The sequence below is a fragment of the Moschus berezovskii genome, chromosome 14 (assembly GCF_049115385.1).
Source record: "Moschus berezovskii isolate FMDL1 chromosome 14, NW_MosBer_1.0, whole genome shotgun sequence".
Classification (NCBI taxonomy): domain Eukaryota; kingdom Metazoa; phylum Chordata; class Mammalia; order Artiodactyla; family Moschidae; genus Moschus; species Moschus berezovskii.
In genome coordinates, this window is record NC_142473.1 from 69,745,476 (window position 1) to 69,758,240 (window position 12,765).

General features: G+C 43.9%; 2 protein-coding genes across 2 annotated transcripts in view; one reads left to right on the forward strand and one right to left on the reverse strand.

Moving 5' to 3' along the window:
- The window catches only part of APIP (APAF1 interacting protein), a 33,112-nt gene extending 25,861 nt beyond the window's left edge, over window positions 1–7,251 (reverse strand). The window contains exon 1 of the mRNA XM_055423827.2: window positions 7,045–7,251. Within this exon, the coding sequence (XP_055279802.2) occupies window positions 7,045–7,101 (57 nt within the window). The 5' untranslated portion in view covers window positions 7,102–7,251. The remainder of the gene's footprint in view (window positions 1–7,044) is intronic.
- Window positions 7,252–7,399: 148 nt separating this feature from the next.
- PDHX (pyruvate dehydrogenase complex component X) overlaps window positions 7,400–12,765 on the forward strand; it is a 73,682-nt gene continuing 68,316 nt past the window's right edge. The window contains exon 1 of the mRNA XM_055423828.2: window positions 7,400–7,610. Coding sequence (XP_055279803.2) covers window positions 7,451–7,610 — 160 coding nt within the window. The 5' untranslated portion in view covers window positions 7,400–7,450. The remainder of the gene's footprint in view (window positions 7,611–12,765) is intronic.

Below are 12,765 nucleotides of genomic sequence, written 5' to 3' on the forward strand. Positions count from 1 at the left end.
TGACTACTGGAAAAACCATAGCTCTGACCAGACGGATCTCTGTCAGCAAAGTAATGTCTCTGCTTTTTAACATGCTGTCTAGGTTAGTCATAACTTTTCTTCCAAGGAACAAGCATCTTTTAAATTTTCAGGGCTAAAGTCACCATCTGCAGTGATTTTGGAGCACAAGAAAATAAAGTCTCTCACTGTTTCCATTGTTTCCCCATCTATTTCCCATGAATTGATGGGAATGGATCATGATCTTAGTTTTCTGAATATTGAGCTTTAAGCCAACTTCTTCACTCTCCTCTTTCACTTTCATCAAGAGGTTCTTTAGTTCCTTTTCACTTTCTGCCATAAGGGCGGGATCATCTGCATATCTGAGGTTATTGATATTTCTCCTGGCAATCTTGATTCCAGTTTGTGCTTCATCCAGCCTGGCATTTTGCATGATGTACTCTAAATATAAGTTAAATAAGAAAGATGACAATATACAGCCTTGACGTACTCCTTTTCCAATTTGGAGCCAGTCCACTGCTCCATGTCTGTTTCTAACTGTTGCTTCTTGACTTGCATGCAGATTTCTCAGGAGGCAGGTAAGGCTGTCTGATATTCCCATCTCTTGAAGAATTTTCCAGTTTGTTGTGATCCACACAGTCAAATGCATTGACATAGTCAATGAAAAACAAGAGATCTCTTCAAGAAGATTAGAGATTCCAAGGGAACATTTCATGCAAAGATGGGCTCGATAAAGGACAGAAATGGTATGGACCTAACAGAAGCAGAAGATATTCAGAAGAGGTGGCAAGAAGACACAGAAGAACTGTACAAAAAAGATCTTCATGACCAAGATAATCACAATGGCATGATCACTGACCTAGAGCCAGACATCTTGGAATGTGAAGTCAAGTGGGCCTCAGAAAGCATCACTACGAACAAAGCTAGTGGAGGTGATGGAATTCCAGTTGAGCTATTTCAAATCCTGAAAGATGATGCTGTGAAAGTGCTGCACTCAATATGCCAGCAAATTTGGAAAACTCAGCGGTGGCCACAGGACTGGAAAAGGTCAGTCTTCACTCCAATCCCAAAGAAAGGCAATGCCAAAGAATGCTCAAACTACCGCACAATTGCACTCATCTCACACACTAGTAAAGTCATGCTCAAAATTCTCCAAGCCAGGCTTCAGCAATATGTGAACCATGAACTTCCAGATGTTCAAAATAAGCAGGTTTTAGAAAAGGCAGAGGCACCAGAGATCAAACTGCCAACATCCGCTGGATCAAGGAGAAAGCAAGAGAGTTCCAGAAAAACAACTATTTCTGCTTCATTGACTATGCCAAAGACTTGGACTGCATGGATCACAATAAACTGTGGAAAATCCTGAAAGAGATGGGAATCCCAGACCACCTGACCTGCCTCTTGAGAAACCTGTATGCAAGTCAGGAAGCAACAGTTAGAACTGGATAAGGAACAACAGACTGGTTCCAAATAGGAAAAGGAGAATGTCAAGGTTGTATATTGTCACCTTGCTTATTTAACTTATATGCAGAGTACATCATGAGGAACCCTGGGCTGGAAGAAGCACAAGCTGGAATCGAGATTGCTGGGAGAAATATCAATAACCTCGGATATGCAGATTACACCACCCTTATGGCAGAAAGTGAAGAGGAACTCAAAAGCCTCTTGATGAAAGTGAAAGAGGAGAGTGAAAAGGTTGGCTTGAAGCTCAACATTCAGAGAACAAAGATCATGGCATCTGGTCCCATCAATTCATGGGAAATAGATGGAAAAACAGTGGAAACAGTGTCAGACTTTATTTTTTTGGGCTCCAAAATCACTGCGGATGCTGATTGCAGCCATGAAATTAAAAGACGCTTACTCCTTGGAAGGAAAGTTATGACCAACCTAGATAGTATATTAAAAAGCAGAGACATTACTTTGCCAACGAAGGTCCATCTAGTCAAGGCTATTGTTTTTCCAGTGGTCATGTATGGATGTGAGAGTTGGACTGTGAAGAAAGCTGAGCACTGAAGAATTGATGCTTTTGAAGTGTGGTGTTGGAGAAGACTCTTGAGAGTCCCTTGGACTGCAAAGAGATCCAACCAGTTCATTCTAAAGGAGATCAATCCTGGGTGTTCATTGGAGGGATTGATGCTAAAGCTGAAACTGCAATACTTTGGCTACCTCATGCAAAGAGCTGACTCACTGGAAAAGACTCTAATGATGGGATAGATTCGGGGTGGGAGGAGAAGGGGACGACAGAGAATGAGATGGCTGGATGGCATCACTGACTCGATGAACATGAGTTTGAGTGAACTCCGGGAGTTGGTGATGGACAGGGAGGCCTGGCGTGCTGTGATTCATGGGGTCGCAAAGAGTCAGACACGACTGAGCGACTGAACTGAACTGAATAAAGAAGTAGATGCTTTTCTGGAACTGTCTTGCCTTTTCCATGATCCAACAGTTGTTGGCAATTTGATCTCACGTTCCTCTGCCTTTTCTAAATCTAGCTTGAACATCCGGAAGTTATCAGTTCACTTACTGTTGAAGCGTCTCTTTGAAGAGATTAACACACTCCTTCTGAAGGCTGGACATTACCTTGGTTTTTGCAAGAATGAAGACTCGTTCACTTTACTTTCCCACTGCATCTCCCTCTCCATTCTGCCTTTCGACTTTAGTTCCTCCCTGCTTCTTTCTCTCTAAACCATCAAAGAACCTGGTATCCAGACCCCAATAAGATGGTTATTTTGAGGTGCTAGCATGCCATCTTCTCAGGCTGCTGCCTCTCTAATTAAAGTCTCTTCCTTGCCTCAACACACTGTCTCTCAATGCATTGGCCTATCGTGCAGCAAACAGGTGAGCTTGAACTTGGTAACACAAGGAGCCTGGCTTTCACACTGATATCCACTAGCTGAGGGCCCTATGTAAGTCAGTGACTTTCTGGGTATCGAGTTCCTTATATTAAAAAATGAGTGATTCCTAGACTTCTGAATTTCAAGACCAGTAGCTTTCGTTGTTGTTGTTCTTTAAATTTTAGGGACTGACGTAAGATTGCCAAGTTACAACGTTAGTTATATTTAACCATTATCACTTTCTTCAAAAAAGAAAGTGGATGTTTAACATAAAAAGAGTAGGAAGGATAATGTCAGAATAAAAGGTAGTCCTTTAAATTGAATGCAGTTAATTTTGTGGAATTTTCTTTCCCATCATCCTCGTTTTTCTTACTTTATAATAATAGAGTGTAAAGCTCTCATGGACTCATATTTGGCCAGGATGAAGGTTATTTTTTCTTATTTGGCCTCTTTGCCTACAACTTCTCCATTTCCCTCCAGCTTACCCTTCACTTTATTTTTAGTACTAATATAATACATTAGTTTGATCACTTAAACTCCCTTCCTCAAATCATTTAATTCTCAGATACCACGTCCTAGGTCTGTTATTTAAGTCTGTCCGGAAACAAATAACAGGAGGTTTCCTGTGTGGTTTTGGATCTGTCAGGAATTCTCTGTTCCTTAAGAGGAGAGGCAAGCCTCTCCATGGGGCCGAGGAATCCAAGCTTTCCTTTGTTAGTTTTTCTATACGGTGATAAGTACCCTTTTCCTTTTTATGAACTATATGGTAAAACTGACTATTTACAACTATCTTTCATATGGATGACCTCATGTTTCCTTGATAACTTGTAAGTTTTGATTTTATCTCTGCTGAAAATAGCTATCTTGTAAGACAGTATAAATACCTACACAATGTTGAATAAAACACCTTTGCTCCATCAGAGCTTTGGTGTCCGTGTCTTGCTTTCTCTCTCTTTTTCAGGCTAATTCCTGGAGCATAGAGGCTTTCTGTGTTCACCTTCCTGCCCGGGCTTCTAAGACCCTCTCAAGAAGGGGCTCTGTGCCTTCACCCCGTTGAGAGGGCGCCTGAGGCCTTCGTGAACAGAGCAAGCCCCCATTCCAGGGGCTTTACTGGCTTTCTGCGTAAACCAAAGAATAACAGCCTCTTTCTTTCTCCTTTACTTTCTCATCGGTCGACTCCGAACCACCATGTTCTGATCCATTAAAGGACCAACATAAGTCCTTCTGCTTTCTTGCTCCAATTTAACTTTCAAATATTTTCATTTTTTTACATAAATCTCTCAGTTCTAGTCTACCTACGTAGTAATCAACCTCCAGGATGGCCCTTAATGATGACCCCAGTTTCCTGGTTTCCACATCCTGGTATAGAGTTCCATCCCAAATTGTATGGGGTTGGTCTGTGTGAAGACTGACTGGGAAGTGATAGTATGTCACTGCTGATATCAGGTTACTAAAGACTACAGCTTCTATCTTCTGTGCTCTCCTTTGGATCAGCAGCTACCATGTTATAGGGTTTTACCTATGCAGAAGACCATACAGGGAAGAACTGAGGCTTGGGCCAATAAAATGGGAGGAACAGAGGCCTGCCAGTAACTTTGTGAGCTTGGAAGCATATCCCAACTGCAGTCAAGGTTTGAATGCCTGCAGCTCTAGTTGACAGCATGACTGCCATCTCTGAGAAACTTTAAGCCAGAACCCTGAGCTAAATTCTCTTGCATTCCTAATTGTCAAAACTGTGAGACAATGATTGTGTGTTATGCCTAACTTGTGGAATACTTGCTATGCAGCAATAGATGACTAAGACACATTATCTTGACAGCCAAGTATACATCTTTTTCTCTTTGCACTGTTATTGCTCATGCTGGATCTCCAATTATCCCAACTCTAGCTGTCAAATTCTTGCTGATCAGCCTTTATACCCACGTCCCCTATGATTCCTTCTCTCATCTTCTCAGGCAGAAGTGATCCTTCCTCAAACTCTGTGTCATGGCAATTGCCCTTTGTATGTTTTCTGTGTACCTACTGAATAGCCCTCTCATTCATTCACTTAACAAACCTTTACTGAAGGCCCCAAAGAAATAAATATGAGTAAGATGAAATCCTTACCCTTGAGGGCTCAAACTCTAGTAAAAGTTGTAAAATCACAAAACAATATATAAAACAAGACGGTCCAGGGCATTACGTGAGTAGAAGCTACTGCTGGGAGGGAGCAGGAGTTGGGAAAGACTAGAGAGGAAGGGATGCTGAGCTACGTTTTAATAAAGGATGTGCCGGAGTATGCAGGTATGTAAAGAGGAGGAAGGGCATTTCAGTCAAGAGAACCCTTAAGTACCTGCAGCCAGAATTAGGTTCTGTGGGGTGGAGGCAGGTAGGGATAAAGACTGTAAGGATCTTTCATGCCATGCACTGGGGTTTGGACTTTATGTTACAGGTGGTTGATAACTGCTGAGTCATTTTAAGTAGACGACTGGATCACATCTGGTTTTTGAAACATTTCTACAGGGGTAAGAGGAAAGCCTGAAGAATGACCAAGGAAGCAAAAGACCAGACCAGACCAGAAGGCTGTGCAAAATAGTTTCAAAAAGAAATTTCAAAGTGTGATGGTGGAGATGGATTTGGAAGATAAAGAAGTTAAAAAGGACAGGCTTTGGGTAAGAAAACCTAAAAAAAAGAGGCTTCAAGGAATTCTAAGTTTTCAGTTGGCTGAGTTGCTAAGTGGATGGTGACACAAGTTTTAAGTATTGCTTGCCTGTCTACCATGCATGAAGCCCTTCTGGGAATTCAGCCATGAACAAAACAAACTCATTCCATTAACGGAATTTATACTCCAGGGGATAGTTTTTAAAAAGCTATCTTGACTGAAAAAGAAAAAAAAAAAAGGCACAACCTCAAAGTTAAGTTTAATTGGGGGCAAAATGAGGACTATAGGCAGGGAGACAGCCTCTCAGTTCTGAGGAACTGATCCAAAGCGGTGAGAAGCGAGGTCAGTAGATAGATAATTTTAGTGAAGGGGAGTCACATGGAATCAAGCCGACATTTTGGCCAAGGGTTGATGTTAATCACCAGAAGGTTGACGCTAGTCACAAGGAACAGACGTCTCCACAAATTCTTTTAGTGCTTTTCTAGATAGGAGAAAAATGCAAGAAATTAAGACTCATAAATGTTCTCTTGAAAACAACTGTCTGATAGCCTGCTCTGCCAGTTTTCCCTAGAGTATCTCATTCCTGATCTCCTCTCTCTACTCTTTTCAGGGTGTGTTGAAAGTCAGTAACTCCAGCAGGTACTGACCTAACCCTTGTAGAGGCAGACAGTGGGCGAGTTTTTAAACGGCAGTGAAATGAGAAATAAACTGTAGTACGTGGGAAGAAGAAAACAAATACGAGACTTTGCTAATCTGTGTTATGTCACTTATTCACACAAGAATAGTGGTTGCCAAGAATTTCCCAATAAAACCTGCCACGTTCCTACTTTTTGATTGGGACCTTCAGCCCCAAGAGATAATAACAGGAGAAATAAAGAAGCGAGTTTCGGGGGGGCTTTCCCTCTGTGCCTCTTAATTAAGCGAGGCTTCTCACGTTGTAATCGTTTATTCCTCTAGATCGCCTCCATAACCAAGCCCAAGCCCTTAATCATCACCCTGAGCACGTGGGTGTTCCAGAATGAAACGGTATGCGCAGCCCAAGGGTGGATTTTCCTCTTCTGCTTAAGGAAAAACCCTTTTTAAGATCATTCCATAATCAGCCTAAACCGAGGTAGTCAAAGAGCAACTGCGCAGAGTAAAAGTGCTGGCTACAGTCCGAAGAGATGGCTCCGCGGCCGTTTTCCCACTGCCTGCTGAGCGGCAAACGAAGGGATGGATGGTCGCCAGGAGACAGGAAAACAGCTGCAGAGCACAGTCCAAATCCACTCCAGAGCTTCGCGTTTCCCTGAAGATCTGTCTTTATGTGAAGTGGTTTTGAAACACCCATTAACGACGCCCAACGTTCCCCCTCGGTTATCTTTCCCTTTTCCACGTTTGGTGCCCGGCCCTCGCCACCGAAAGCCCCCGGCACGGAAAGCAGAGCTCGCCGCGGAGGCCGGGGCCTCAGCTGCACGTGCGGGGAGCAGGCGGCGGCGCCGGGGGTCCCGCAAAGCCCCACCCGGCCGACGTCCGGCCGCCGCCGCCGCCGCCGCGCCTCCTGGGAATGGAGGGCCCCGGCGGCCCCGCCCCTACCTGCACGCGGCCCTGCCGTGAGCAGCAGCCTCCCTCCGGGGCGTCAGAGCCAGACATGGCCGGGACTCGGCGGCACCCGCGCCTAGCAACCTCCGCACGGCTTCGCCCCCGGCGCCCCGCCTGGGCCAGCGCGACGAGGCCCAAACTGCATCAGGCGGCTCTGAAGGCAGCCTGCGGGCGGGGCGGACCAGAGGAAAGGCGGGTCTGGGAGGGCCTCTCTCACCCAACCGCGCAGCCGCCTGGCCGGGGGCGGGGCCAAGCGGGTTGGGGGCGGGGCTAGACCGTGACTCACAGGCGCGCCGGCCTCTAGGGGAACCTGTCCCCGGGCGGGAGGCGGGGCATGGGCGGGCCCTGATGACTGAGCGATCGGGCTGTGCTGAGGGCGGCCCGGGAGAAGGCCGGGAAGATGGCGGCCTCCTGGAGGCTGGGCTGTGACCCGCGGCTGCTGCGTTGCCTTCTGGGCTTTGGCAGTCGCAGAAGCCCAGAGCTGGTTAAGGGGGCTGCTAGGTGGTCTGTCGGCCGTGGAGCTAGTTGGAGATGGTTTCACAGTACGCAGTGGCTGCGGGGTGAGTGGCCGGGGCTTGCTCAGCTTCTCTGCACCTGAGCAATGGGCCTGGGGTAGGGGCTTTTTGATCGAGGGCCTGCATCTGGGTGCGGAGGCGCCCGGAGCTCACCGTTCCCTAATGCTTTTTTCTGGAAGAGGGTCTGCTGACGTGCTCCAGTGCATGCCGCAAAGGGCTTTTTTGGAAGCTAGGACAACTTGACTCCGTCCCTGGCCGCCTGGCTTCTTCGTGACCTTGCCTTGGAATTTGGGTTCCGAGGCCTGTCTCAGGCCCCTTCCCAGTCATATTTCAGGTGTCTTTAGACTTCGCTAATTGCCCAAGGTTGCTGACATTCAGACGTCATCGTTAGCTGCTTTTATTCATTCCCCTGACCCGTCTCAGTTAGGAGCCCTTCGAGGCCACTGGGTTTGCTCTACGCCACGACTGGTGAAGGACCCCATTTGTAAGTGTCTAGACATCATCAGACATAGATCCGGAAGAATGTTTTAAGCAAAACATGAGCTTGAAAGAGTGAAAATTTAGGAGGGGAATCTTACGAAGGTGTCAACTTAAAGACACAATGTAAGAGTTGTGAGTTTAAGTTTTATTCGAGGCCTTAACTGAATTTTATAGCCCAGGAGACAGCCACTCAGCTCTGAGGAACTACTCTGCAGGGGTGGGAGTGGGGGGTAAGCCAGATTGCATATTAATTTTTTTGGCTAGGAAATGCATGCAGTCAAGCGTATATCTTAGCAAAGATTACTGACATAATAGATATGTCATGTTAATGATTTTAATATTATCTTAGTGTTTTTTTATGGATGGAGATATGTAAGAATCTCGGGTTGTTTAAATTCTTCCTGAGATGTGCTTTGAACTATCCTAGAGCCTGTCTATCCAAAGCAGATGCTTCATCTTGAATTCCTCTCAGGTCTCACTGTTGCTGGGCAACAGCAGTGAGTTGTGAATTAACCCTTGTGGAACTGGATAGTCGTTGACATTCCTTTTTCTTCACAAAATTTATTATAGAAAGTTGTCGTTAAACACAACACAGTTCTCCTAGTAGTTAATAGTTTGCAATGTAGTGTGCCAGGCATTATTTTTCTTTACAAGAGGGGCGAATGCATACTGAACGTGATGTATAATTATTACCTGCCGATCATTCAGTTGCTCCATAAGATGAATTGTAATATAAAAAATTTGGCGTAGGCACTTGCTTACATTTTCTGAGCTACTTGAAGCCCAGAAAAAAAAAAAATGTTATATGAAGTTAATGGCATGGTGAGTGCACTGAGATTTTAAGATTTAAGGGAACAATTTAACTTCTTCAGCCTAATGTTTCATAAAATCCCTCTTGTAGCAGTGGCTTTTTAAACTGTGTTTTGGCATTCCCTGTCTTCTCTTCCCCCAGTTTGTTAAATAATGAACTTTCCTACAGCTGCCAGAGATTCTGTCTGGGGTGGAACTCAGCAATCTACATTTTACAAACAACCTTTGGTGAATTTTCATATACAAAACATCAACGTTTGGTGTTTGATGGGCTACACTTTGAGATTTGCTCTCTTAGAAAATCATGAAACATTAAAGCTCACTGTTAGGAATAACTGAGAAAGAATGTTCTTATTAAACCGATCCTTTTGAGAATCTTTGAACATTTTAAACTCTCTCTACTGAGAAAGGGGGCAAGTGTTGCATACTCAAAAATGTGCATGCCATTTCAGGGGTTTTGCTTAGACCCAACTCGACAGTCCTTATCTGAGGCATCATGACATTTTATCTACCCTCCAAAACACTGCGAACAACTTGTCTATCTGCTTGAACTTCATCTGTAAAGAATCCTAGGAAAGCTGTGTTAGCTTCCTGGTGCCTCCCTCTTTGATGTATACGGGACCCTGGTGATTATATTGGGCCCCCCTCAGTGATCTAGGCTTCTTTCCCTATTTCAAGATCAGCTGTTCAGTGGTGGTCCTCAGGTGTTTACCTGGTGGACCAGTGGTTAAAGAGCTTCCCCCATGGCTCAGCGGTAGAGAATCCACCTGCAGTAAAGAATGCACCTGCAGTGCAGGAGCTGCAGAAGACGGATTCGATCCCCAGGTCGGGAAGATCCTCTGGAGGAGGTCATGGCAACCCATTCCAGTATTCTTGCCTGGAGAATCTCACGGATAGAGGAGCCTGGTGGGCTACAGTCCATAGGGTCACAAAGAGTTGGACACGACTGAAGAGACTTAGCATCCACACACACACACATGCACCAGTGGTTTAGACCACGCTTCCACTGCACGGGGCATGGGTTCAATCCCTGGTCAGGGAAGTAAGATCCCACATGCTGTGCAGTGCGGCCAAAAAATAAATAAAAAAATATGCCAAAGTCATTTAAAATTTTTTGAAAAAAGGTCAGCTGTTTAGCAATTCTAATCTCTTTATCAACCTTAATTCCCTCTTGCCATGTAACATAACATATTCATAGGTTCTGGGGTTAGAACATCTTGGGGGTGGTGGGGCATAGGCATTAGTGTCTCTACATGGAAGCTGATTACTGTAGGTTATTGGATAGCTGTAGGTTATTTGGAAATCTTAGATTTTCTTCCTAATGCTAAGCCAAAATTTGTCTCCTGACTTTTCACATACGGGTTTTTGTTTTGCCATGATAAATATACATGACAATCCTTGAAACTATTTGCTTTACAAGGCCTGGATTATGAGGTGTTTGTTGGTTTTTCTCCAACTTGGTAGAAATTGTAGTTTCATAAAACTAAACAACTATTTGGTAGTCTATAGACTGTGAATTTGACACAATTATTGAATTATTTCCTCTTTCACTGAACTGTCAAGGATTTAAAAATGAGACAGTTGTGAAGTCACTTGGAGTTTTGGTTTCTTTAAAAGGTGTTTGTTGGCAGCATATTTATGAACTGTAGCATATGCCATGTGCTTAACCCTTCTTAGAATTCCTTATTCACTTCTCACATCCGCCTAGTAAAGTTGGCATTATCTGCATTTTTATTGGACAGAAGATCATAAGGCTCAGAGAAATTAAGTGGTCCTCCCAAAGCCACACAACTGCAATGGTAATGACCTGAAAAGGAGCCATGTATTTTTTTACTCTGTGTTGAACAAATCCTTAACTGTTTCATGCTCTGAACCGCAATGTGTACTGAGAGGGCAGAGACTTATTCACCATACTATTATTGAGTGAAGAAATGAGCCCTAGTTGCATGGTACCTGGTAGCTGCTAAGAAAGTAGTTGCCTTACTGAAGGAACAGGTTCTGTGTGTTCAGGCACATCTAGTCATGCTTCTGGAGATAGAATCCTGTGTTCTGTATAGGCTTAAAGTATGGGGAAGTAAACAACGGCATGGTTTCAGTAGTGTGTGTAGTGAGCTCAGAGGGGCTAAGTTCAGAATGATAAGGGAGAACATAAGAAGGCTTCCTGGAGGTGGCAGCCCTTCCAGGCTGAAAGAGTAGCAGACATAAAGACCCACAGACTAGCTGTGATATTTACAGAAGTGGCAAAGCCTTTGTAAACCATTTTTCATCATACCTTAGGCATTTAACCTTGAAGAGTTTCCATTGCTGCCCTTTCAGAGAAAATGGCTTAGTTTGGAATTAATTATTAATAAGATGTTAATATTGTTGGTTTTAAGTTGTCTCTGAGGAATAACATGTTGAATGTAAAATGACATGAGAGGAGGAAAATAAATGAGCTTCAGTCTTTGTAGTGCTTTGCCCAATATCTGACTATAGGCCTTGCATATTATAGATGTTAAATAAACATATCTGGGGAAGCTAAAAATCTCAGAAGTTATATGAAAAAACAGGTCCACAGTATTGCACGTTTGCCGCCAGTGAGCCAGTCTGTGTCATTTTAGGAGAAAATTAAATTTATTGACCACATTTAAAAACTAGGAACTTTAGATAAACAGTCTAATTTTTGTCTTTGAAAACTGAAAGTTAGGACCTATATGGTGACAGACGATTGAGACTGAGTAATCACCGTTCTCTTCAGGTAGGAAATTACAAACTTTTTAGTTGACCATTTTCTCTTCTCTGTTACCTCTCAACCAACAAGACTTAATGTCCTTTGAAATTTGTCATCACCTCTAGTTGTTCTTTTCTTGTACTCTTATCTCTGTGGAAAGCAGAAAGCGAGAGATAGGTTAGGAAAAATGGGAGGGGGGGGTTGTGTGTGTGTGTGTGTGTGTGTGTGTGTGTAAAGGAAGAAATTTGTTATAGATTTAATATGAAAATGAAGCATGACTGCAGCTAAAGAAACTTACAAGGTGCTGATAACCCACTTCTTTCTCCTGTTTCCTCTAAGCATCTGAGTTTTTGATGGTGGTTCTATAACAAGGAGAGGACTTCTTTGTTAAGACTCAGTGGTGTGGCGTGTTGACCTATACCTGACCTCCAGATATTTCTTGAGCAAAGATGGGTTTATTCGGGATCTGCGGAGAAGAGCAGTTTGAGGTCTGCAACCATGGGGAGCCACATGCTAATGTCCACAAGCTCAGGCAGGAGAACACTTAATACAGAGGGGCAGAGGAAGGTGGGAGGCCACAGTAAGCAAAGAGTCCACGGCTTTTCATTGGCTGAGTCCTCACCAGGAAAGAAGAGGAATAAGTCTTCTTCCTGTTGGGCTTTGCAGTTATCACAGGGTGTGAGAGGTCCCCCTTCTGGTCTCCCAACTCTATTTAATTGAAGTTTCTGTTTATTAATTTTTGCAGGTATTTTTGCCAAAGCATAAATACTGTTTTAGGCCTGGCTGTAATTAAATCTTTCTACACTTACACTGCTGAGACTATTATTACTGTTCTTTGAGTTCTTTAACCATGGAAACAGAAACATACAGACTTGCTAAAATAAAGATAGGATTTCTTAGAAGGGTACAACACCAGAGTGGCTGGGCCATATCCATTTCTTGTAGGGCTTCCATTGTCTGTTCTCTTTCTCTGATTTACGTTGGTTTTCTCCACAGACTTGCCAATCTACTTACTCATGGTTTTTCTTTTTCTATCATGTCAACTTGCCTTGCCTTAGTGCTGATGTGAGTCCTTACATTCCTTGCTCTTTCAGTTTAGTTCAAGCACACACCACCATTTTTGTGCTTTAATTCCAGATTCCCTGGGCAGAGAAGCTGATGACCCAATGTAGGTCAGTTGTCGTATAGAACACAGGGTTG